Source organism: Cydia amplana, chromosome 22 (genome assembly GCF_948474715.1).
Source record: "Cydia amplana chromosome 22, ilCydAmpl1.1, whole genome shotgun sequence".
Lineage (NCBI taxonomy): Eukaryota > Metazoa > Arthropoda > Insecta > Lepidoptera > Tortricidae > Cydia > Cydia amplana.
In genome coordinates, this window is record NC_086090.1 from 1,147,331 (window position 1) to 1,172,106 (window position 24,776).

General features: G+C 40.8%; 1 protein-coding gene across 1 annotated transcript; it reads right to left on the reverse strand.

The window, feature by feature from the left end:
- Positions 1 to 966: 966 nt before the first annotated feature.
- Positions 967 to 22,939, reverse strand: LOC134658405 (uncharacterized). The gene is made up of 10 exons (XM_063514088.1): positions 22,753 to 22,939; positions 19,857 to 19,931; positions 15,774 to 15,909; positions 12,493 to 12,569; positions 11,060 to 11,108; positions 10,296 to 10,421; positions 7,599 to 7,677; positions 5,423 to 5,609; positions 3,335 to 3,449; positions 967 to 2,287 (listed from the first exon to the last, which is right to left on the reverse strand). Exons 1-10 carry the CDS (start codon positions 22,813 to 22,815, stop codon positions 1,341 to 1,343), a joined length of 1,854 nt encoding a protein of 617 aa, XP_063370158.1. The 5' UTR covers positions 22,816 to 22,939; the 3' UTR covers positions 967 to 1,340.
- Between the last annotated feature and the right edge of the window lie 1,837 nt (positions 22,940 to 24,776).

Sequence of the window (24,776 nt, forward strand, 5' to 3'; positions counted from 1 at the left end):
ATATATCTTTTAACCATTGAGTGCTCCATGTTCGAAAACTTTTGGCTGTGGCGTGAACAATTATTTTATGACACGACAGGCGTGCCTTAAGCGATTGAATATGATGGCACGCCTAACGTGCCATACGCCACACGTTAAAAAACATTGATGACACGCCTGTCGTGCCATCCGCACCGAAGCGGTTAATTCATGACAATGGCAAACAAGAGTATGACTTGACTTACCAAAATCATGTTTATGTGCTTGTTAAGGTTATAATTTGATTTCAAAAGCACTCTACGAACCCTCTGCCACCACATCAAGCTTTCAGGCTTTGCCAGATAAATAAAACTGCCGATATTAGTCTAACGAAAGGAAGTACAGTTTGGAATTCAGTGCAGACGTGGATACTGTCCATTCTTATCACATAAGAGAGAATGGGTCTACTAATCCGATGGCCAATATTCAGGCTTTCAAGCCGTTACAGTTTGGATATGAGAAGAGCTGCCAGAGTCATGTGCCGGACTAAAACGTTCAAAAGCCTGATAATATATTATATTTTTATTACAAAAATAAAGGTGTAGGGATTGCCCTAACACGAAAAGTGACCGGGTTATACCCAGACGCTTCTCAAAACCCAAATGGCCTCTGGTAGGACTACAAAGACCCCGGGGAAACTCGGATGGCAGCTCTAGATATGAGTCAATCTTTGATTGGTTCGGTTTATAAACTAGTTGGCCCCTTGTAGACCCACGGACCATACCGCGCCTCATATCACAACAGTTGAGAGCGATCCACCGTAAAAATATCCACCTAAAACGGGTACCGTCGTTTCAACTAAATCTTTTGATAGAATGTATTATTTGGATTAATGTTTTTTTTTTCTCTAATATGTATTTTACTGAGACAGCGATCACCATTGGATCACTTGGAATTGGAAAATGTACCAACATTTTCGACAACACAAATGTGTCATGATAGACACCAATTGAAATTGTATTAGGTCAAATGAAACATTTAACTAAACATTACATCCAATCAAACATTTCTAGACGAAACAAAGGTGAACCCCTAAAACAATATAAAATAAATACATGACTAAACGCATCAGGCGACGCGACTATCGACACGAATAAAATTTTTGCAAACTCAAAAGCTTCAGTTAACGCACTGTTAAAAAACCACCCCGCAGCAGTCTCATCGATTTCGTCCTAACTACATTAGCTAAATTATCGTATGTACATTCGAGGGCACACATCCAACACCGTATGTACATTTAAAACTAACGTAAGGACACTTGGAACGTCGGAACAACGGAAGCTCGGAGCCGCGCCGAGATTTGGCACTCTAGCAGTATCACATCAGTCGATCACCACGTACGGCAGCGCGATCAGCTCGCCCAGCTTGGCACACTCGTGCCACTCGGCGAACGCGCCAGAGCGGGACGGCCGGCCTAGGTTGTCCCTCTCTGTCGACTCGGCGGCAGCGGCGAGGGCGGACTCTAGCGCGTCACTCACCTCTGCGGTCTCCTCGGGAAGCGTGACGGTGGGCGCGGCGAACGTCTGCCCGTACACGAACGGGATAGACTGTATCGCGGAACGACACGCGTCGTACAGCGCCCGGCCGTCGAGCGAACTTTTCGTCTTCTCCACGGTCCTGTGATCCTTCTGCTCGCTCGCGAACTCGTCCGGCACTTCACTGGCACTCTCACACTTTATCACTTTTAACACCGTCTCGGTCGGTTTCAAACGTTCACTGGGCTCCACTTTCACTTCCACGTCCCGACTCTTCTCATCCCGCTCGGTGTCGAGTTCGGGGCTAGGCTCGTCGACGGGGTAGGGCCGGCCGGGCGGCGGGTCGGGCGCCGGCGCGGGCTCGGGCGGCGCGGGCGCGAACTCCGTCCAGGGTAAATGCGTGCACAGCGGGACGCGCGACATGTTCTTCGCGCAGTAATCGTCCGCGTAGTCCGAGTAGTTGTACAGGGGCACTATGGAGGTGAAGAGGTCGGGTTTCTCGGGGTCCGTCAGTTTCCGGACGGCGAACTGGTGGGGGTGGAGGGGGGCCCTCGTGCCGTTGACGCCGGGGAGGTGGGCGTGGTGCAGCGCGTGCACGTGCACGGGCAGCACGGCGCGCCGGCGCGCGGCGGGGCAGTCGGCCTCGGCCTCCTCGCCGCACGTGCAGTCCCGGACTTCCCTCGGGTCCTCGAGGGGCGGCAGGGGGGAGGCGGGGGCGGGCACGGGGCAGGGGGAGGGGGGGCGCGGGGAGGCGGCGCCGTTGCGGAGCGGGGACTCTGGTTTTACTGCACTCGCTGAAACAATAAAAAACGGGTAGGTTTAAGATCTTTAACACCGAATGAAATATTACCCCTGTCAGACATAATCTCCTCGTAGGACCCATGTCAGTTTACTGTATTGTATTGTGACTAATGTGTTGGTGTTAGGTGATCCGGAACAAATTTGAAATGCTCTATCTTCAATACCACATTCTAAGTGCTCATTTTTAGGGTTCCGTACCCAAAGGGTAAAAAACGGAACCCTTATAGATTCGTCATGTCTGTCTGTCTGTCTGTCCGTCTGTCCGTCTGTCCGTCTGTCTGTCCGTCCGTATGTCACAGCCACTTTTCTCCGAAACTATAAGAACTATACTGTTGAAACTTGGTAAGTAGATGTATTCTGTGAACCGCATTAAGATTTTCACACAAAAATAGAAAAAAAACAATAAATTTTTGGGGTTCCCCATACTTCGAACTGAAACTCAAAAATTTTTTTTTCATCAAACCCATACGTGTGGGGTATCTATGGATAGGTCTTCAAAAATGATATTGAGGTTTCTAATATCATTTTTTTCTAAACTGAATAGTTTGCGCGAGAGACACTTCCAAAGTGGTAAAATGTGTGTCCCCCCCCCTGTAACTTCTAAAATAAGAGAATGATAAAACTAAAAAAAATATATGATGTACATTACCATGTAAACTTCCACCGAAAATTGGTTTGAACGAGATCTAGTAAGTAGTTTTTTTTTTATACGTCATAAATCGCCTAAATACGGAACCCTTCATGGGCGAGTCCGACTCGCACTTGGCCGCTTTTTTCCTAATCTCCTCATCACTTAAACCTGTACCCCTCCCATTATCACTACTATATCACTACACCTTATAAAACAAAGTCCCCCGCCGCGTCTGTCTGTTTGTGTGTGTTTGTTCGCGATAAACTCAAATACTACTGAACGTATTCTCATGCGGTTTTCACCTATCGATAGAGTGATTCTTGCGGAAGGTTTGTGTATAATTTGTTAATTCGTGCGAAGCCGGGACGGGACGCTAGTGTACAGTAAGTGTAATCAGCCAGACACGTACGTTCGTCGGGCTCTATGAGCTGCACGTCGGGCGAGGCGGGCGACCCCGGCGACGGGGAGCGCGGCGCTGAGCCGCGGGACTGGATCTGCGCCAGCAGCTCCTTGGTTGTTTTCACCTGAAATTTAACAAAATAATTAAAAAATTCATACTTTTACTAGGTGATGAATTGATGACAAGTAGGTCATGAAAAATCAGTCTCCGGAAAGGTTTTAAATTTAACGGGACGGAATTCCCGGGAAATTTCGAGACTGAAGATAAAAGGTCTAATTTTAACTACTCAAAATATTATAATTTATAGTAGTTTAGTGTGTGATACACAAAATCATATTTTTTATAAAAAGATCTAATTAATTACTTGTGCAGCAAGAACTAGAGATGCAACCGGATAGTTGTTTGGCCGGATACCGGATATCCGGCCTAGACACTGGCCGAATATCCGGTATCCGACCGCCGGATATTCGGCCGGCGGAACTATACCTATATTTTGAGTTTAGCAGGTGCGCGTCGTGCAGGTTTCGACCTGTTTCGTAGTGAACGTTCGCGCGGACACGGTTCTAGGATCGTAACGAGTTTTATCATGTCATTACATTACGTAGTAAGTTCGTTTATAGTTACAAATGAGGGCGCGTATTTTTGTGTAAACAAATAAGTGTATTGTGTGACATTGGTTACGTATTCATATCTATCTACTGTGTCGTTAGCATTATGACCGTGACTGTTTTTTAGATTCCATTTTTTACCCCAAAATGTGTTAATTTTACTATCCAGTATCCGGCCGGATAGTATGTCACTATCCGGTATCCGGCCGGATAGTATGCTACTATCTGGTATCCGGCCGGATACCGGATAGTAACCGGATATCCGGTGCATCTTTAGCAAGAACGCATTGGTACGCGCTTGATTTTATGTTTTTAATTGATTTAAGGTTTGTTTAATTAATTTCCGGAAATATCAAGATTTCCCGGGAATTAGCTCACCAGTTTCGATACTGGATGAAAGTGCTCATTCTGGGAAAAATCAGCCTCGGGAATTCCCGGGAGCATGTCCTATTGACAAGAAAGCCTACCTCTACGTCCGAAAATTGTTAAAAGTATCCTGTTAAATTAATACATATGGATTTATTAGGGCGTTTTTCTGCACCGTTTCCGTTAATAAAATTGTCATATTTTCATCTCGTGTATCGACTCAACCCAGTTTATTCAAGAATTTTTGTAAGTAAACGAGTATACAATTATGCATAATAATAAAGTTTAGCCCTGACAGCCGCTAAGTTTAAATGGGACCGGGCTGGACACATCTGCCGTATGCCAAACGACTCGTGGGCCAAGAAAACTACCGAGTGGTTACCGAACATAGCGCGGCGTCACGGCAGACCTCGAAGGAGATGGCGGCATGATCTTGACGTCTTTTGGGAAGATCGGTCTAATATTGCCATAGAACGAGACGGGTGAAAGCAAGAGAGAGCCTTTGCCCAGCAGGGGGACACAACAGGCTAACAAACATTGACGTATAATATCTAAGGACGGGCTAATGGGGCACTAAACATCGTACTAGTTCAGCGGTGCTACCCACGAATTCCAGCCAATCGTGCAGTCTAAAGCGACTAGTTGCGACCAATAGCGCGCGTAATGCGAACTCGTCAACCAATCGCGCGCGTGATGCGAACTCATCAACCAATCGCGTTATAGCGATTACACCGCTGTATTGGCCCCTGTCATGCATTATTATTGCCCGTAAAGCCAGTCCCTAGATATCTATGTCAATGCTAACCATAGAGAAAAAAATACATAGAGTGCTCACTCCATACATCAGTTTTAGTACCAAAAAGACTATTAGCATCTAGCATCGAGTAGCGGAACTATCAGTACTGCTACTTGACAATAGATGTCGCCACCGACCGGAAAGTCTTATGCTGTTGAGATAAGACTTTCCGGTCGGTGCTACATCTATTGTCAAGTAGCAGTACTGATAGTTCCGCTACTCGATGCTAGATGTAGACACTGAAATTAATAGTCTGTACTGATGTATGGAGTGAGCACTCTATGTATTTTTTTCTCTATGATGCTAACAAATAAATAATAAAGTAACCTTCTTAGCGCCAGCGGGCGGCATCTTGTTGACCAGCGCCGCGTAGGGGTCGAGGTGTCCGCGCAGGCCGTTCTTCTTGCCTTGGTGCGCGCCGTTGCGGCCGAGCCACGCGCCGCCCGTGCCCGGCGCGGGCGTCGCGGTGCCTCCCGCCGCCGCCTCCGTGCCGGATCCGGCGCGGCTGTGCCCTCTGCAATACGTACGTTATTCTTAAGAGCCCATCAACGTGCACACTAACGCCACTGCTAAATAATCGTGATTATTTAAATTTAACGAAATATATTTAAAAAACCGGCCAAGTTCGAGTCGGACTCGCGGAGGGTTCCGCACCATCAACAAAAAATTGAGCAAAACAAGCAAAAAAACGGTCACCCATCCAAGTACTGACCCCGCCCGACGTTGCTTAACTTCGGTCAAAAATCACGTTTGTTGTATGGGAGCCCCACTTAAATCTTTATTTTATTCTGTTTTTAGTATTTGTTGTTATAGCGGCAACAGAAATACATCATCTGTGAAAATTTCAACTGTCTAGCTATCACGGTTCGTGAGATACAGCCTGGTGACAGACGGACGGACGGACGGACGGACGGACGGACGGACAGCGGAGTCTTAGTAATAGGGTCCCGTTTTTACCCTTTGGGTACGGAACCCTAAAAAGGGGGCCGCTACGTACCGTATCTTGTATTAAAGTACCTTTTGAATACATCAAACTAATTTCTATGTTGCTGGATTGACGAATCCTCTATCTATGCGTCCAAAGTTAAAAAGGCCGTTTTTGTTTTGAGTTTATAGATTGACGAATCCAGCAACATAGAAACTAGTTTGATGTATTCAAAACAGGGATGTTGCGAATATCCGCATCCGCAACCGCGGAACTTCCGCATTATTTTCAACATCCGCATCCGCATCCGCATAAAATCGATGCGGATTTAATGCGGATGCGGATGTGGAACAGTTCGGTACAGGAACGTCATAGCATCAGCGTAAGTGCTAGACTGCTAGGTAATTTAGTCATTAGCCAAAAAAACCTATTAGAAATTAGCAGTCAAGCGTGAGTGGGACTTAATGTACGGAACCTTTGGAACGCGAGTCCGACTCGCACTTGGCCGGTCCTTTGAAATAAAAATTATTAAAATGTAATATTTGACGTTTTTTATGTATCTATCTTGACATCCGTATCCGCGGATGTGAGATTTTAAAAATCCGCATCCACAACATCCCTGATTCACATCCTAAATCGATCTATCAAGAAATCTCATTCAGTGCCAAAAACCCGACTATCGGGTATTTTATGATTTCGTTCCCGGGCCGAACGACCCGATAATTAGTCGGGATCGTGGTCCTACAGCTTTATAAGACGATTTTATTGTGACCCGGCGCGGATATGTTGTTTGGCTGGGTGGCAATGAATGTGTTAAAATTATCAGGTAAAAACTTCTAAAATACAATCTTTTACCAGAAAACCCTCAGATTTTTTGGGCTCAGACTTTCTACAATCTTAGAAGAGCCTAGTAATTGATCACTCTTGCCTTTTAAACGCCAAGAACACCTAAAGGCGTCGTTACTAGTCGTGCCCGCAGCGTCGTGGACAACTAAATGTTATGGCGTAGAGTAGAATAGAATATTTTTTTTATTTGTAAACACAAAGACAATACACATAATTACTCAAAAAGAACATAGTGAAAATAGTGTCACGAAATGACCCCATCTCAGCATGTTGCGTACACTGTCAAAGTAACTTCCACGCTTCCAAATAAGGTTTAAATTAGCTCACTTACGCCCGGGACCTTGGCGTGTAAGTGACGTTTTTGTTTATGTTATGATGACGCAAAGCGTTTTAAACATAAGAGAAAGACGAAAAAATATATAAGACTGTAAATGTTGCAAATGGGTGAATCAACTTTTTCTTGTCACTCGTTGCCATGGTTACGCTCTCCTGGGTCACTCTATAAAACCTGATTTTTAGGCATTTAAATTCATCAAACACGCTTTTTTGTGATACTTATAAACCCTTTCCATTGAGGGTCGTCTACCAAGCGTGTCAGAAGAAGGTGGTGTACAATGTCTTCTAACAAACTATGCTACTACTATCTATTGGCTGACCCGACAGAATAACAATAAGAAATAGTTGATCCACCCATATATAGCATACGTTTTGAAATTTAAATAAAAATCTCACCTTCGTTTCTTAGGTTTTTTGTCCCGTTTTGCTTTTTTATCATCGTTCGGCGGCTCTGGAGACAGCGGCCTTTTCGCTGCTGCAAATATACAACAAAAAATATTAATAAACATGCAATTACTTTGGCCTACTGTCGGGTAGATGGCGTTAGTTTCAATATTTACAAATATAACACATATCAATGAAAGAAAGATCAAAGTCAAATGGCGTTCTAACAGTTTTTTAAATCTTCCATCAAAAGATGGCAGTAAATTTACTGTGCCTACATAATTTACTTTCACAACCCGCCTCTATTTCAAATTCTCTTTGCTAAGGGCTCATTTAGACGATGCGAGTTTCATTACATTGCGGGTTTTGATCGGTCGGTTGAAGTGGACGTAACCAACAGCCCGCAATGTAGTTAAAATCGCATGCGAGTTCGCGTGCCGTCTAAAGCAGCCTTAAAGGTAGACTTCCGAGCAAAGCGGTTCCAGCGTCACTAACGCAGCGACAGAGCGATAGTATTATGCAGTATGGAAATGTATGAACTTACTTCCGAGCGCAGCGTCACCTTGGAGGATACAACTAAACGGAGTAGCCATTAACAGGCTTTCCCCTCTGTCGAAAATAGGCGGCCAAGGGTCATACACAATGTATGGACTGACGTTTATCTGACATGGCTATTTTTACGTTACGCATACATTTGACGTTCCCCTCCCCCGCAAAAATCGGCAGACTGTTTTGTACAGAAAATTACAGACATGGCGTCTCCGTTTGATTATATCCTCCAAGAGCGTCACTGTCGCAGCGACAGTGCCGCCACGTCAGTATCGCCCGGCGATAGCGGCCGTGCTGTCTGCGCAAGCACTGTCGCGCAGTCGCTACTATCGCTCGTAGTTTCTTGATGTTTTTGGCGCAAGTTCTTCATGTATCATTGATAAAATAACTGACAAAAGCTCCCGAGTTTTTCATTGTCCTCGATTAAATAGTTTTTAGGGTTCCGTACCCAAAGGGTAAAAACGGGACCCTATTACTAAGACTCCGCTGTCCGTCCGTCCGTCTGTCACCAGGCTGTATCTCACGGACCGTGATAGCTAGACAGTTGAAATTTTCACAGATGATGTATTTCTGTTGCCGCTATAACAACAAATACTAAAAACAGAATAAAATAAAGATTTAAGTGGGGCTCCTATACAACAAACGTGATTTTTGACCGAAGTTAAGCAACGTCGGGCGAGGTCAGTACTTGGATGGGTGACCGTTTTTTGCTTGTTTTTTGTTGATGGTGCGGAACCCTCCGTGCGCGAGTCCGACTCGCACTTGGCCGGTTTTTTATTTATCAAGATGCTAGTGCCTTCATCTTTTCTACTTTTGAAAATTGAGTTGGGTAGGCTTCGCTCCATACTATAATAAAAGCGAAGCAAAAGATCGTCATCTAAAAATCGTCTTAAAATTCTCGGGTCTTTTTTTACAAAACTCGACTACGTCTCGTTTTGTAACTTCGACCCTTGAATTTTAAGAACCCTTATTATATCACTGTTGCATAAACTACTATTTCATAATTGATCGGTTCATCATTATATTAACACGTATTCATATTCGTATATTCATAATAATTCATTATTCGTAATGTCGTTTTTCATAATTACATTAAAAATTAAAATAAGAATTAACAATTAAGTTAATTAAAACGTCTGCACCGTATGTAATAACAACTACGACTGTCGCAGGAGTCGCGCCGCTCGGAAGTATATCTGCGTCAGTTACCGCTGCGACATGTATGTTCAAGCGCAGAGGCACTAACGCTAACTATTGCCTACGCAGTAATAGATTGCACAATAGGCTTGTCGCCGAACCACACAGACTTGCCAAGTCGGAGCGATCCGTGTACTATCTAGGCCCCTCTATTTACAATCGCCTGCCTAACTCGGTAAGAGATGCAGCTTCCACCGCGGCATTTAAGGTTAGGCTAAAGAAGTGGTTGACACAGGAGTCATTTTATTCATATGACGAGTTTTTTAGTCTACCAATTGTTGTTTAAAAGTAAATAATTATATACTATGTTATGACATAGTAAAATATTTGAATACGAATATACTTTGACATATGATATAAATAACTGTACTAATTACATAAATTTTATTTGTAAGATAAAATAACTGTAAATAATTGAACTATTGAATACTCTGTACCTCGACATGTAACAATTGTTATTAATAATATATTTCATTTCATTTCATTTCGACACTGACGCTGCGGCCGTTGCGACAGAGCCGCTTTGCAGTTTGCTCGGAAGTCCAGCTAATATCAATGATGTTATATAACCATAGATAGGTTATACTCATACTTGAGGAACACAAAAAATACTTCCATATTTATTTCTGTGCCTACGAAGAAATCTGTTATTTTTGATTAATTTTCTCATTCCATCCATCTTTCTCACACTCGTTGTTAAACATAAGGTCGTCTCTTTCTCTTTCAGTGTGCGGGAGCTCGTTAGCACGTGCACATTTCTCGCTTGTCCAGCTACCACTAAAGGCAACTTGTCCAATTTGTCACAAGCGCTTCAATTTTGGAACGCTTATAACCTATCTTGAGTTATAATGTTTTTTTTTTTTTTTTTTTTTTTTTTTTTTTTTTTTTTTTTTTTTTTTTTTTTTTTTTGCTTTCTTGCCTGCCAAATAAAGAAAAGAAAGAATATCATTGGCTAATACTCACGCTCGGAGCTCGGCTTGTGCGCGTGCGCGTGCAGCGTGAGCGGGGAGGGGGAGGGGGCGGGCGCGGGGGGAGGGTCATCGTCCACCAGGATCACGTCCTGCGAGTCCGACTCGTAGCCGCCCCACGCTGGAAACGACCGTAACGTTAACGAGATAAGGTTCATATTGCAATGGCAAGCTGTTTGTTATATTAACTCTTTGAATGCCATGTTATCGTGCAGCGCGTCATTGTGAACCTTGTCGGAATGCACGAAGGTTGATATTGGGCTGTAGCGCGTATCAGCTGACGTCTTTGGCGGTCAAAAGGTTAATTTTTTTATTGCCTTGCCTAGGTTTCTCTGCAACAGTAAATAAGATAAAAATAGGAAAATTAGCATAAGTCTGTTTTTTTAAATAAACATTAACGGCGTTATTCATAAACGTCTGCTAAAATAATCAGCTGGTGATCGTCGTTTGTACCTCTCTATGGCAGCGGTTCTCAATCTTTTTTTTTGACGGAACCCTACAATAAAACAATAGTTTTTAGAAGTGTATTTTTTTTATTAAATAAGCATAATTCTATATTCTTGCGGAACCCCTGCAGGGGTGTCGCGGAACCCTAGGGTTCCGCGGAACACACTTTGAGAATGACTGCTCTATCGCATAACGACAGATGGGGACAAACGACGATCATCAACTGATTAAGTTCGCAGCCGTTTACGAATAGCGCCATAAATATCTTGTGACATGAAAAATGTCAAGTGTTGCAAGTTGCATGTTATTTACCAGGTCTGGAGGGGGGGCGCGGACTGGGCACCGCCGGGCTTACTACTTGCTGTAACAGAAAAGTACACTTTTGAGAAGAATCTGTACAATATACAGGGTGTCCCAAGAAGTAGTGATATACTGAAGCTGGGAGGTAGAGGACCTAGAGGGCTATCTGAATCACCCCCATGTATGTTCCGCGATTTTTCGTATTTTCGGAGTTATGATTTTTTTTAATTTTTCACCTATCGCCGAGTAAATGTTACCATACTGAATTGGCCTATCTATCAGCTTAGCACACAAAAAAAATCAAGCATCTACCGCAATAATTCACGTCACCATAAATAAAAATCTCATCGTACTCGGCGATAGGTGAAAAATTAAAAAAATCATAACTCCGAAAATACGAAAAATCGCGGAACATACATGGGGGTGATTCAGATAGCCCTCTAGGTCCTCTACTTCCCAGCTTCAGTATATCACTACTTCTTGGGACACCCTGTATAGTTCGTTTTTTTTAGCATTAGAAATAAGGTAAACAATCTTGATGTGTCTTTTAATTGAAAAACACATTTTAAAAATAAGTTACGGCAAATATGTAACAATTATGAATCTAATACGATCTTTTATATTCTTCTGCTTTCATAAGTAATACTTACTGATTTTTTAAAAGCGTTTTTCAATTAAAAGACATGTTAAGATCGCTTACCTTCTTTCAAGTTCTTTCTAATGCTAAAAAAACGAACTTTAGTCTCAGTAGGTCTAGCACATGATTGGCGCGACAATATCTCGTGGCGAGATAGACTACCCCTCTTTTTCTATGTTAATTAAAGAGGGACGGGTAGTCGCCGCGAGACTGTCGCGCTAATCATGTGCTAGCCCGGCTGTACAGACATAGCGTCGCTGCGCTTGTAAATCCCGACATATGCTAGATTTTTGAAAACGGAAATTAAACTTTTCAAAATTGGACACATCACATAGCGGTATTTACAAACGACGTATAACCAATATACAGATTCATTCAAAACATTTTGCAGTAATTACTATATAATTAAACGATTGTGTTTTGAGACCTACTGGTATAACTGTAACTTCTGAAACTTCATCATACATCTTGCGCGACTTCAAGTATGGAGTCTCACGCGAAAACTCATCTCATGCTAGACTGCCAGATGAGAGTAAAACTGTTTTACTAAAACACATATAAAAAGTAAATTGATTTGTAAACATTTAACTTTCTAAATACCCTCCAAAATTTGCATTAAATGCTTGTGTGCGCGTTGTAATATACAGATCCTTATGAGAGACGGCCCACCGCTTGCGTGCGCCGCTCATTTTACGCACACGCCGTCGGTGTGGCCTGGCCTTAGTCCCTCCTGTGCTGGCTCTGTGCCACGTTGGCATTTTAGCCGTGTAGCCACAGGGTGATGGTTTAACAAGTTGCAAGTGCGTACCCGGGCGAAGGCGGGGGAGGTGATGGGCGTGCCGCCGAGCCGCCGCATCGTGCGCTCCGCCGACGAACGGTTCGAGCCTGACGAACAAAATTAAACAATTATAAATAAACACTGATTTAATCTTTCACGATTTTTACACATTATTAAATTGTACATTCATTCATTTATTTATTGATAAAATGGTACAATACATTTTACATGTCAATGATTACATTATATATAAGTACAATTATATTACATTTTAATCCATTCATTTTATTTTTGTCATTAATATTATTAACAAATTATTATTAATAGATAATAATATTTATCAACACACGATAGGTTATCAATTTAAAAATTAGTTTGTATGGCAAGTATGTACTTTGGTTGGTTATCAGTGTTATCACTTGAGGTACCTATTATTTATTAGTTTTCAGCCAGCAACCCCATCAACGTACAACGGGACTTAATCGCGTATCTAAGTTTTAAGATTTACCTCCGACGTTTCGAGGACGGCGTTGTCCCCGTGGTCTCGGAGAAGACTGGCTAAAGTTGACATCAACATCTTCTAACCGCGCGAGTTAGAAGATGGATGGTTAGATGTTGATGTCATTCAATTTTAGCCAGTCTTCTCCGAGACCATCACAAGCTGCCTCAATCTACATATGCATCATCATCATCATTAGCCTTTTATCGCCCACTGCTGAGCATAGGCCTCTCTTCCAGTACGCTACTTATCCGGTCCTGAGCCAATCTCATCCAGAAGTGACCTGCAATCTTCCGAATATCGTCCACCATTCGGTTAACATTTTGGCCCACCTGCCATCACTCTACATATTGATTTCAACTAAGTCTATAACTTACGAAAGTTATTATATTTGGTTCGAAATTTTATTTTAATTTTACAGCAAAATAGGCCAATCAAATTAGATACAAAAAAGCGTTTTTAATTGACCACGAATTACCCTAAAGGTTCCGTCACACAGGCGCGTTTTACGGGCGGGGAGTGCTCGTTTTATATGTAAAAGCGGCGCGCCCCGCTCACGCCCCGCCCGGAAAATGCGCCTGTGTGACGAAACCTTTAGACTTCACTTCGCTTGGCCGATTACCAAATAAATAACGTTTTTTCTCGGTATACCGATGAATAGTTTTACTGCTGTCGTCGCTTACTGATAGAATTCAACCAATAGCTTTCAATACTGATAGATTGTTTTGGTGGAGTGAATTATAAAACATTGTGATATTTTCACTGTGTAATATTATAGATGCTTTTCTAAGTGCAGTAGCATAATGCAAAAAACTTCGTTAATCGCAGTACAAAAGTATCAACGTCTCAATATAGGTTTCCAGTAAGTAGTTGTGCTATTATTAATGCCATTTAAATTAATATATACGACGAGCGCGCGCAATGAGCGCCCAGGTGCGGTCAATGACCCCAGCGACCGTTGGCGCCGTTTGAAATAAGAACCAGAGGGGCTACCGCGAAAACCGAATTTCGCAAATTGCGGGGATCTTTCTCTTCTACTCCAATGAAGGCGTAATTAGAGTGACAGAGAAAAATGCCCGCAATTTGCGAAATTCGATTTTCGCGGCAGCCCCTCTGGTAGGTCAGCAAATTTTTGAAGAGAAGAACTAACAGTTTTAGGTATCTCAAAGAGCCATAATTGTTATTGAACCTAATGTAAGGACGCGACGAACAGCAATCTTTGGGTCTTATTTTTTTGCCAATGATTTTGGTCTACAAAAAAAAATCAGACTTTCTATTTATAAATAATATTTAGTGACAAAAAGTTAAAGCTCCACTCTGTAATACTTTGTATCTAATAATACGCTATTAAATAGTCCAATACTTAATAGAAAAAACATACACTTTCTACTACTCAATTTTTGTCCCTAATAGGTCATTGTGTATGGACCACATATGTATTTATTTTTCCGTATACTGTATGTATAAGTATATCAAATATAATCTTCGTCATTTTACTTTATAGTTGTGCAATAAAAAGGTATTGTAATGCAACTGTATTGTATTTCCAAACAAATCGACATACCTAGTTATATTCCACCGTAAACACACACCTAGTCCTATTGTAAAGAATCGGAAAGTACCTAGCCCTACATCCGGCATTCATATGGGCCAATTTATGATAGCGTCCGTGAAAGGGCCGCGGGAAAGGGGACACCTCAGCTTCACCAAGTACCCCATTTCTGATTTACATAGGGCTTGCATAACCTCTCGCCGCCCAGAGACCTATAAAAAGGTCCCCTGTTCCATTCTAATTTGAACTTCGTGTTGACAAAATAAAATTTAATTTCACTTGGCAAGGTTTGACGTATGGGCGACTAGAGGATAAGGCGGGCTTCACACTGGATTGAAGTCTAGGGCATTCAATGTCGGACGATTCTTAATACCGGTATTGAAATCCGATATTGGCCCTGAATACCGGAATTGGGTACTTTCCTCTTCTTAAAATAAATTATTTCACACCGTGCACGAAATGAAGTACCAGATAATTATTACAAAAACATAGATAGTTACAGGTCTACTACTAACTGGCATGGTGGGGCGAGGCGGCGGTAGGTATGGCGAGGTCCCGCCATCGCTTGACGAGCACCTTGGCGCGGCGTGCGAGGTCTTCCGTCGTAGCTCGATCATATGACGAGGTATCGCTTGACCGTGGGGGGTAGCTACAGGTCTACTACTAACCGGCATGGTGAGGCGAGGCGGCGGTAGGTATGACGAGGTCCCGCCATCGCTTGACGAGCACCTTGGCGCGGCGTGCGAGGTCTTCCGTCGTAGCTCGTTCATATGACGAGGTATCGCTTGACCGTGGGGGGTAGCTACAGGTCTACTACTAACCGGCATGGTGAGGCGAGGCAGCGGTAGGTATGACGAGGCCCCGCCATCGCTTGACGAGCACCTTGGCGCGGCGTGCGAGGGTCGGCTCCGAGGTCTTCCGTCGTAGCTCGTTCATATGACGAGGTATCGCTTGACCGTTGGGGGAGTTACAGGTCTGCTACTAACCGGCATGGTGAGGCGAGGCGGCGGTAGGTATGACGAGGTCCCGCCATCGCTTGACGAGCACCTTGGCGCGGCGTGCGAGGGTAGGGTTTGCAATCCGGATCCGAAATGTATGAAATTATCCGGATCTGGATCCGGATCCGCGGATCTTCCCATACATTTCGGATCCGTCGTGCAAACCCTATGCGAGGGTCGGCTCCGAGGTCTTCCGTCGTAGCTCGTTCATATGACGAGGTATCGCTTGACCGTTGGGGGTAGCTACAGGTCTACTACTAACCGGCATGGTGAGGCGAGGCGGCGGTAGGTATGACGAGGTCCCGCCATCGCTTGACGAGCACCTTGGCGCGGCGTGCGAGGGTCGGCTCCGAGGTCTTCCGTCGTAGCTCGTTCACATGCTTGCCCAGTCGGGTGGTCTGCAACACGAGCATATAACTTCAGCGATAGAAAGAGAAGAAAAAGCACTTCTAGAAGAGATCAGACATAATTTTTTTACCATACAGCGATCCGAAAGGACAAAATTTACGGCGATAAATTAATAGCAAATTATTAACCTTAATCTCCGTTTCAGTTTAGGGAAACATGCTTTTTTAGGGTTCCGTACCCAAAGGATAAAAACGGGACCCTATTACTAAGACTCCGCTGTCCGTCCGTCCGTGCGTCCGTCCGTCTGTCACCAGGCTGTATCTCACGAACCGTGATAGCTACACAGTTGAAATTTTCACAGATGATGTATTTCTGTGGCCGCTATAACAACAAATACTAAAAACAATAAAATAAAGATTTAAGTGGGGCTCCCATACAACAAACGTGATTTTTGACCGAAGTTAAGCGACGTCGGGCGGGGTCAGTACTTGGATGGGTGACCGTTTTTTTGCTTGTTTTGCTCTATTTTTTGTTGATGGTGCGGAACCCTACGTGCGCGAGTCCGACTCGCACTTGGCCGGTTTTCTTATATCAATGTCGCATTTCTCAACCGATACTTGTTAATTTACGCGAGCAGGGGCCCGTTTCTCAAAAGCTTGTAACTTGTACAAGCGGATGTCACTTTTTGACAGCTTTTGTTGCATTACAAGTATATGTTTTTTGTTGTATTACAAGTTACAAGGTTTTGAGAAACGGGACCCAGATTCGATAACTGTATGGATTTTGGTCGTCCGGAAGACAATTTGACATGTGTGAACGTGAACACCAAGGCTAATATACTTACTTTACTCTTTGACCAAGGCTCACTAGGAAGTGTCAAACGTATTGCAAATTCGAATTAATATTCATGGTACATCAGGTCACTGAACTATTCGATACGAATACAACCGTTAAATTAAAATCGTATAGCTCGGATAACATTTTTTAAAAGCTTAGTTTAACAAAAACAAAATTAGATAAAAATTACTTGAATAGCTAGGGAGTCTTCAAAAGGGCTTATGTCTATAGAGGCATAAGGACATCATACAAAAATAAGCCCTTTTGAAATGACACTCCTCAGTTGAAGATGGAAAATGAAGGCATAGTCACTTAGTTTTGAACGTTTTTATACCTACTAATGTAACTAATGTTATAAAATAACTGTCTGTCTGTTATCTCATCTCGCTTAAAGCGCCGAACCAATTTAAGTTTCCATCACACAGGCGCGTTTTCCGGGCGGGGCGTGAGCGTCTTATATGTAAAACCGGCGCGCCCCGCTCACGTCCAGCCCGGAAAACACGCCCGTGTGACGGAACCTTTAGATGAGAAATTTGGTATGGAGATAGTTTAAGGCTTTTGTTTTAAACTCAACTTAAATTTCTGTCATGTCACTGACAAGGTAGACATTTTTGTGAAATTAGGGTTCCATACCCAAAGGGTAAAATCGGGACCCTATTACTAAGACTCCACTGTCCATCTGTCTGTCACCAGGCTGTAACTCATGAACCGTGATAGCTAGACAGTTGAAATTTTCACAGATTATGCATTTATTGCCGCTGTAACAACAAATACTATAAAGTACGTAACCCTCGGTGGCGAGTTGTCCGGTTTTTCCATAAAAGGGTATAGCCGGGTAAGCATGGCCAAACTGCCCTAAGCGAAAAACACAATTTCCTTTTACTGGATTATTAACCTATGTATATGTAGTGCTTTCACCAAATATTAAGCCTGAAATGATTCAGATTTAAAAAAAAAATGCAAAAAAAGAAAAATCATTTTTATTTTATTACAGCCAAAGTACTAATCCGATTTCTTTGTAATTTGGGTATGTTGTATATACAATTAAGGTCGCTTTCTGAAAAAAATAATATTGAATTATCTCTTAAAATAATAGTAAAAAATTAAGATGAAAATTTTCAGAAAAATAAAAAAAATACGTGCGAGATAGCGACAGTTACCAAATTTACATATTTTTTCTACTCCAGCACTTAAATGTGTCAATTAAATGACTGACAGTGATATCTAAAGCAATGTCATTTGAATGCTTTGTCTATAGGCTAATACAACTGCTTTATTTTTTTTAAAGATACAAGTTCTGATCATCTTGATTGAAAGAGGTATGTTTTCATTTACAATAATAAGTCTTTTTTTTTTAAATAATAACTCTTTTTTTTTTTAAATAATAACTCTTTTTTTTTATTTAATAACTCAATTTTTTTTAAATAATAACTCTTTTTTTTTAATAATAACTCTTTTTTTTAATAATAAATCTTTTTTTTTTTTAATTTTTTTTTTTTTTTTTTTTTTTTTTTTTTTTTTTTTTTGCTGCAGCTGTCATACAAAAAGTAATGTATGCAACAGCTCATAATTGGTTCTTAAAATTCTCGGGTCTTTTTTTACAAAACTCGACTACGTCTCGTTTTGTAACTTCGACCCTTGAATTTTAAGAACCCTTATTATATCACTGTTGCATAAACTACTATTATGTAGAATTTAATAATGTTTAACATATATTTTTTTCAAAAATTAAAATCGGGATTAACAGTGTGAAAAACTCGAATTTGTAACATCCCATAATACTCTCTCTTCATACAAGCAAAGCTAAGTAGTCATAAACGAATGAAGTATATTGTGAACGCAGCAGTCTTTACGAATTTGAATTTAGAATGTGACGTATTTTATTCATCAAAGGAACAGACATTTTTCAATCGTTAACGCTCTGTATAAAATTCGTGCCTATTTTCCTGTTCCCGCGCTTTTTTTAGGGTTCCGTAGCCAAATGGCAAAAAACGGAACCCTTATAGATTCGTCATGTCTGTATGTCTGTCTGTCTGTCCGTCTGTCCGTCTGTCTGTCCGTCCGTATGTCACAGCCACTTTTCTCCGAAACTATAAGAACTGTTGAAACTTGGTAAGTAGATGTATTCTGTGAACCGCATTAAGATTTTCACACAAAAATAGAAAAAAAAAACCAATACATTTTTGGGATTCCCCATACTTCGAACTGAAACTCAAATTTTTTTTTTCATCAAACCCATACGTGTGGGGTATCTATGAATAGGTCTTCAAAAATGATATTGAGGTTTCTAATATCATTTTTTTCTAAACTGAATAGTTTGCGCGAGAGACACTTCCAAAGTGGTAAAATGTGTGTGTCCCCCCCTGTAACTTCTAAAATAAGAGAATGATAAAACTAAAAAAAATATATGATGTACATTACCATGTAAACTTCCACCGAAAATTGGTTTGAACTAGATCTAGGAAGTAGTTTTTTTTTATACGTCATAAATCGCCTAAATACGGAACCCTTCATGGGCGAGTCCGACTCGCACTTGGCCGCTTTTTAAAATTTCTGAACGCCGTTCGCCCTAGCCGCATACAGCCACGGAGTTTAAGGTCCGCGCTCAGCGAAATAAGTCGCGTTCTAAATTCAAATTGCGTTGAGAATATAACTTTCTAGTATAACGTACAAGTTATTTTGTATGAAGAGAGTATTATGGGATGTTACAAATTCGAGTTTTTAACACTGTTAATCCCGATTTTAATTTTTGAAAAAAATATATGTTAAACATTATTAAATTCTACATGAAATATGTAAATTTGATAACTGTCGCTATCTCGCATGTATTTTTTTTATTTTTCTGAAAATTTTCATCTCAATTTTTTACTATTATTTTAAGAGATAATTCAATATTATTTTTTTCAGAAAGCGACCTTAATTGTATATACAACATACCCAAATTACAAAGAAATCGGATTAGTACTTTGGCTGTAATAAAATAAAAATGATATTTCTTTTTTTGCATTTTTTTTTTAAATTTGAAGCATTTGAGGCTTAATATTTGGTGAAAGCACTACATATACATAGGTTAATAATCCAGTAAAAGGAAATTGTTTTTTTCGCTAAGGGCAGTTTGGCCATGCTTACCCGGCTATACCCTTTGGTAAACTAAACTCACCTCCAGCAGCTCTTTTGTAATATTGATTTTCTCCAATATGGATATGATTTCGTTAACGGCATGCATGTCGACAACCTGGAAATAGAAAAAGACAACATTTTCATTAACAATAACCATCATAAAGCTAAGCTAAATTGGACTTTCACAAAGTTACATTAAGGTTGTTTATCCATAAATCTGTAAACACAAAGGACAACACATTTATGGTTAAAAGGTCTATTGAGAGTTGATGGAATCTAAAATAAACTAGGTTATTAAGTACTGAGCTATGGGATAAAAATATTTACTATTTCCATCTATATAATCTTGAAAAAAAAAAATCATTCCTTCCACAAACACTCTTTCACAACACAGAGTAATCGGGACACAAAAATCCTTAAAGAAAATAATCAAACACCACCCAATAAAACTGCAATTTCATCGTTACTTATTCCATTCAGAATCCACACTGCCTATACTCATTATTTCACAGTATAAACTGCATTTTACGACTTCTCGTAATCAATAGGCGAAGAGAAAAACAAAACTAGCGATTTCCTACGATTGTGTACCTAGAAACTAGAAAATCAAACCTGAGAATCAATAATCCAAGTGTAAAGAATCAGATCAGAAGGATTGACCCCAATTGCGGACTAGATAAAAAATGGATGACGCATATTACATACACATTCGCTCCACCTCCAACCAAGATCACTAGTAAAGCAACTAAGATCACTAGTAAAGCAACCAAAGGAAGCAAGCAAAGGATCCAGACGCAGTTGCAATGAAGCCTCAATGCGGCCGTGGCACAGACAGCAGCAGAAGTTGCTAAGCGGGTGAGGTGTTCAAATTACCTCGACACGCTCTTATTCTCTTAACAATAAAGTCGCGTCAAGATCATTTTGAACTCCTGGACCGCTTAGCAACTTCTGCTGCATGTCTACACAGACCTGCCACCTCAATTTGGTAAATGAATTGTATATGCCTTTGGAATATACAGTCAGCAGAGATACCTGACCCCCTTGCATACAAACTTTTATACAATTTTGGAGTAATGGGGTCAAATATTTTATCACTTAACTGCAGATGATGCAACCATATGTGAAAATACTGAAAAGTACAAAGATCAACAAGTGTCAACTTCAATTTTTAACACTGATACAGAATACTTGGAGACAGGGCCGGATCTAGGGTAGAGCAAGTGGAGCGGCCGCTCTAGGCGCCGGATGGCAAGGGGGGCGCCAAAATGGCAAATGAGAAAAAAAAAGTTTATAAAGACGCGAGTGTGGCGAGGGGGGTGAGGGGTAAATGAATGACGGGCGCCAAAACCCGATTTCGCTCTACCCTAGGGTTGCCAACTATTTTTTGGTAGAATATAGTATTTTCCAGAATAGGGCATCAAAAATATAGTACATTTCAAAAAAATATGGTACTTTTAGATAAAATACTAAACATAAGTGTAACATACGTTTAATCGGAAATATAGTATTATAGCGTACTATATATTTTTCCAAAAGTATATAGTACAGAGAGCCAAAATATAGTACAATACTATATAATATAGTACGGTTGGCAACCCTACTCTACCCTGATCAAGGGTTCGGACTGGCACTGCTTGGAGACCAACAACATTGATGACTGATTAAAGTTTGTACCTAATCATTTGTGTATTATGATAATCTCATGTATCAAGGCCTTTTTGTGACAGACATAATAATAAGCCTAAATAACTAAGGAAATATCAAAACATTATTTACAGAGGAAAGTTTTTAGTCACAATTTTGAATACATCTCTTATTGTGTAACTTGTAGCCTTGATGTCAGGTTTTATTATCGGATGTATGCATTCACCAGACTTATGGTCACATTCATTTGAATAGGCTGGATAGGGTTGAAGAAATCTATGTGTATGAGTTATACCTACAAATTGCTGCAGCGATGATGTTAACATAAAATTGTGATAGGTAATACAATAAAATTATTAATGTGTTCAGGTCTTCATTTTAAGAAAAAAGCTTGTTTTTATTTATCTGCTTATAACAATCAATTATTATTTTTATTGTTTTAGTTAAGGCATTACCTTAGTCACCCATGTGGCCTGATCTAGTCACACTTGAAAAAAAAAGTTAATAGGTGCCAGATTTTTGCTTTTTAACAGATTGTACAGCATTACAATAAACAGCTTTAAGGAAACTTGAGCACCTTAAAAGTATCAAAAATAACCTACTGATAACAATAGTTAATGAGTAGCATTAGTACACAACAGCTAAGGTTATAAACGAACAAATCAAACTTCAGGAGTATTGCAAAATCATTGCCAATTTACAATATTGCCAAACCACAATTTCTCAACCTAAAATACCAATAGAGATTGCCAAGTTCAATAACCCGGAACACGTATTTGCAGCTTCCATGAGCAGCCACCACCTGCCACCATGAGGTGTCTCCACGCCGTACTTATTCTATTACTCACGTAAGGTCAAATGGTACGACAAAAAACACATTTCCGTCCGTCTTCCACACAGCACCATATCTACATTAACCCAAGGAATTCGACAGGAATTGACGCGCGTGGCACAATTCCATACTTTCACATTGCAAAACTTTTGGCACTGTGGACGAGGGGCGAGAGACGGAGCATTGACGACGTCAGTGCTCCCATATACTGCACTCGCACCGCGCACGTATCCACTCCACCGACACTATTTTATTATCAGGAGACGCTCATATCAACACCGTATCACATTCCGACACTCTCTTATCATCATCCGTGTATACGGGGACGTCAGTATTTCTGGAAACAACCTCCCAAGAGGCCAAATCGTTGCATCGAATCGGGTGTCATGGGCTCGTGGGACCATTCTCATATCTAAGACTCGCTTTGTCAACTTACGGTCTTTAAAACTCGCAAACTTACATTGTAATTGTTATCCAACGCATTCAGAAGTCGATTACTTAGTTCATGAGCGTTATTACTCATTTATAAACGAAAATATTTAACTAAATACGACAAACGTGTCTCGGCTGCGTCGTAATGGCGGACCGACGACTACGTATGCCCGTGCCAGGGCATTTTAGCCGAATAATTCAGCTGATATCTACCCGAGGCGACGCGCGCTCGTGTTTTTCCGTTTCTTTTGACGGAAGTATTGTTGGTTGCCCAATTTTGCCACTAGATGGAAGTACAAGCGGACACGTCTAATTGATTATAATCCTTATTTATTCTCAAATAATTACGAAAATAACAGATTTATGCACAAAATAATTGGCTTTTTTCAGTAGATAATGTTTTTTTCCGCATAATTCATTATATATTAAAAATGATCTGCATAAAAAAAATACATATCCGTTAGGCTGGAAACATTTTCTATTTGCCATGGCAAACCTGAAAATAACAGTTTACACAATGTAAACATAGATGGCACTATTGACAGTTAAAAGAGCGAGAAAAAATATACTTTTTGCTCGCTTTTATGTGTGTGTACTTGCCATTTGTGAAAAAAGAGCACTATAGTAGGGAAAAATCCATATTGATAAAATAAGTTATTTTTAAATAATTACGTGGTTATTAAGATCAGTTTTCCTAGGATAGCGGTGCCGTCATATAGCGGCCGTCTCCATACTAAATAATACGGCTAAATATGGATGTCGTAGTATTTGTATGGAGACGGCCGCTATATGACGGCACTTCAGGGGCGGATTAAGCTGGTGCCCTGAGATATAGGATAAAAAATAAAATGAGAGGATAAAAAAAACAAAGTTGTTAACCATTCACTTTTCGTGATTTTATATATGTATTTATTATGGGGTCTGTGTTAATTTGTTCAAGGAGATCATGTACTATGTTCATCAAAGACATATGATTCAGGCGTTCTTGCCCCATTGTGTTCCTCAATTCGTTTTTAGGGTTTCGTAGTAACCTAGAAACCCTTATAGTTTCGCCATGTCCGTCTGTCTGTCCGCGGCTTTGCTCCGTGATCGTTAGTGCTAGAAAGCTGCAATTTGGCATGGATACATAAATCATGCATGGCGACAGAACGGCAAAATGAAAACTAAAAAAAGATTTCGGTGCCTCCATAAATTTTTTTTTTTTTTGCTTCGATCCAATAGGTCTTTCAAAACGAATACGGGTATCCAAAAACAATTTATTGATAAAGTTAATATTTGCGGAAATAATCCGTCTGAAAGAAATAAATATATGCCCCCTCTAACCTTTGAACCATGACTCCAAAATATATGAAAGAATCGTTAAACAAAAGCTTAATAAATATTTTCAATGAAAACTATAGCGAATATGATCGGTCCAGCCGTTTTTGAGTTATTGCAAAAAAATCTCCTCTTCTTAGTAAAAAGACATACAAAAAGCGCTGCGAAGGTACTCCCTTATGCTTGTAAATCATATAATGTACATGATATGTACTTACTAATAGCCCCCGTTTGGCCTATTCTGACAGAATGGTAACTACGAAACCCTACACTGAGCATGGCCCAACATGCTCTTGGCCGATTTTTTAAATTCTTTTAGCCAACCATTGGGACGTTGACCGTGATGTTGGAAAACAAAAAGTTGTATGTGACTATTAACTTCCTATTATGACATGACTATTTACCATTCACCGTAGAAATAAAAGAGAGTTTGTTACCGTATTTAAGTTTAAATATCTGGGAGACCGGGCTTTGCTCAGACAACATATAAAAACTCAAAAATGCGCGTTTTCCCAGAGTTAAGACCTAGCTAGATTGATTTTTCGCCACAGAAAACCCCCATATAGCAAATTTTATCTAAATCGTTAGAGCCGTTTCCGAATCCTCAAAAAAAAAATATATGTCGGGAATCGTGGGCATATCATACTATCAGGAGCACATCAGGACCTTCAATCATGGATGACGAGCCCTCGTCAATTAAATACGTTATTCATCTCACAGTCTTTACTGGATAAG

Bases quoted from the DNA above. Each gene is read 5' to 3' on its own strand.
- LOC134658405 (XM_063514088.1), bottom strand. From the start codon at position 22,815: ATGAGTAATAACGCTCATGAACTAAGTAATCGACTTCTGAATGCGTTG. The intron at 19,932-22,752 runs GTAAGTTTGCGA...TTCTATTTCCAG, and splicing joins CGTTGGATAACAATTACAAT to GTTGTCGACATGCATGCCGT. The intron at 15,910-19,856 runs GTGAGTTTAGTT...CTCGTGTTGCAG, and splicing joins TTACAAAAGAGCTGCTGGAG to ACCACCCGACTGGGCAAGCA.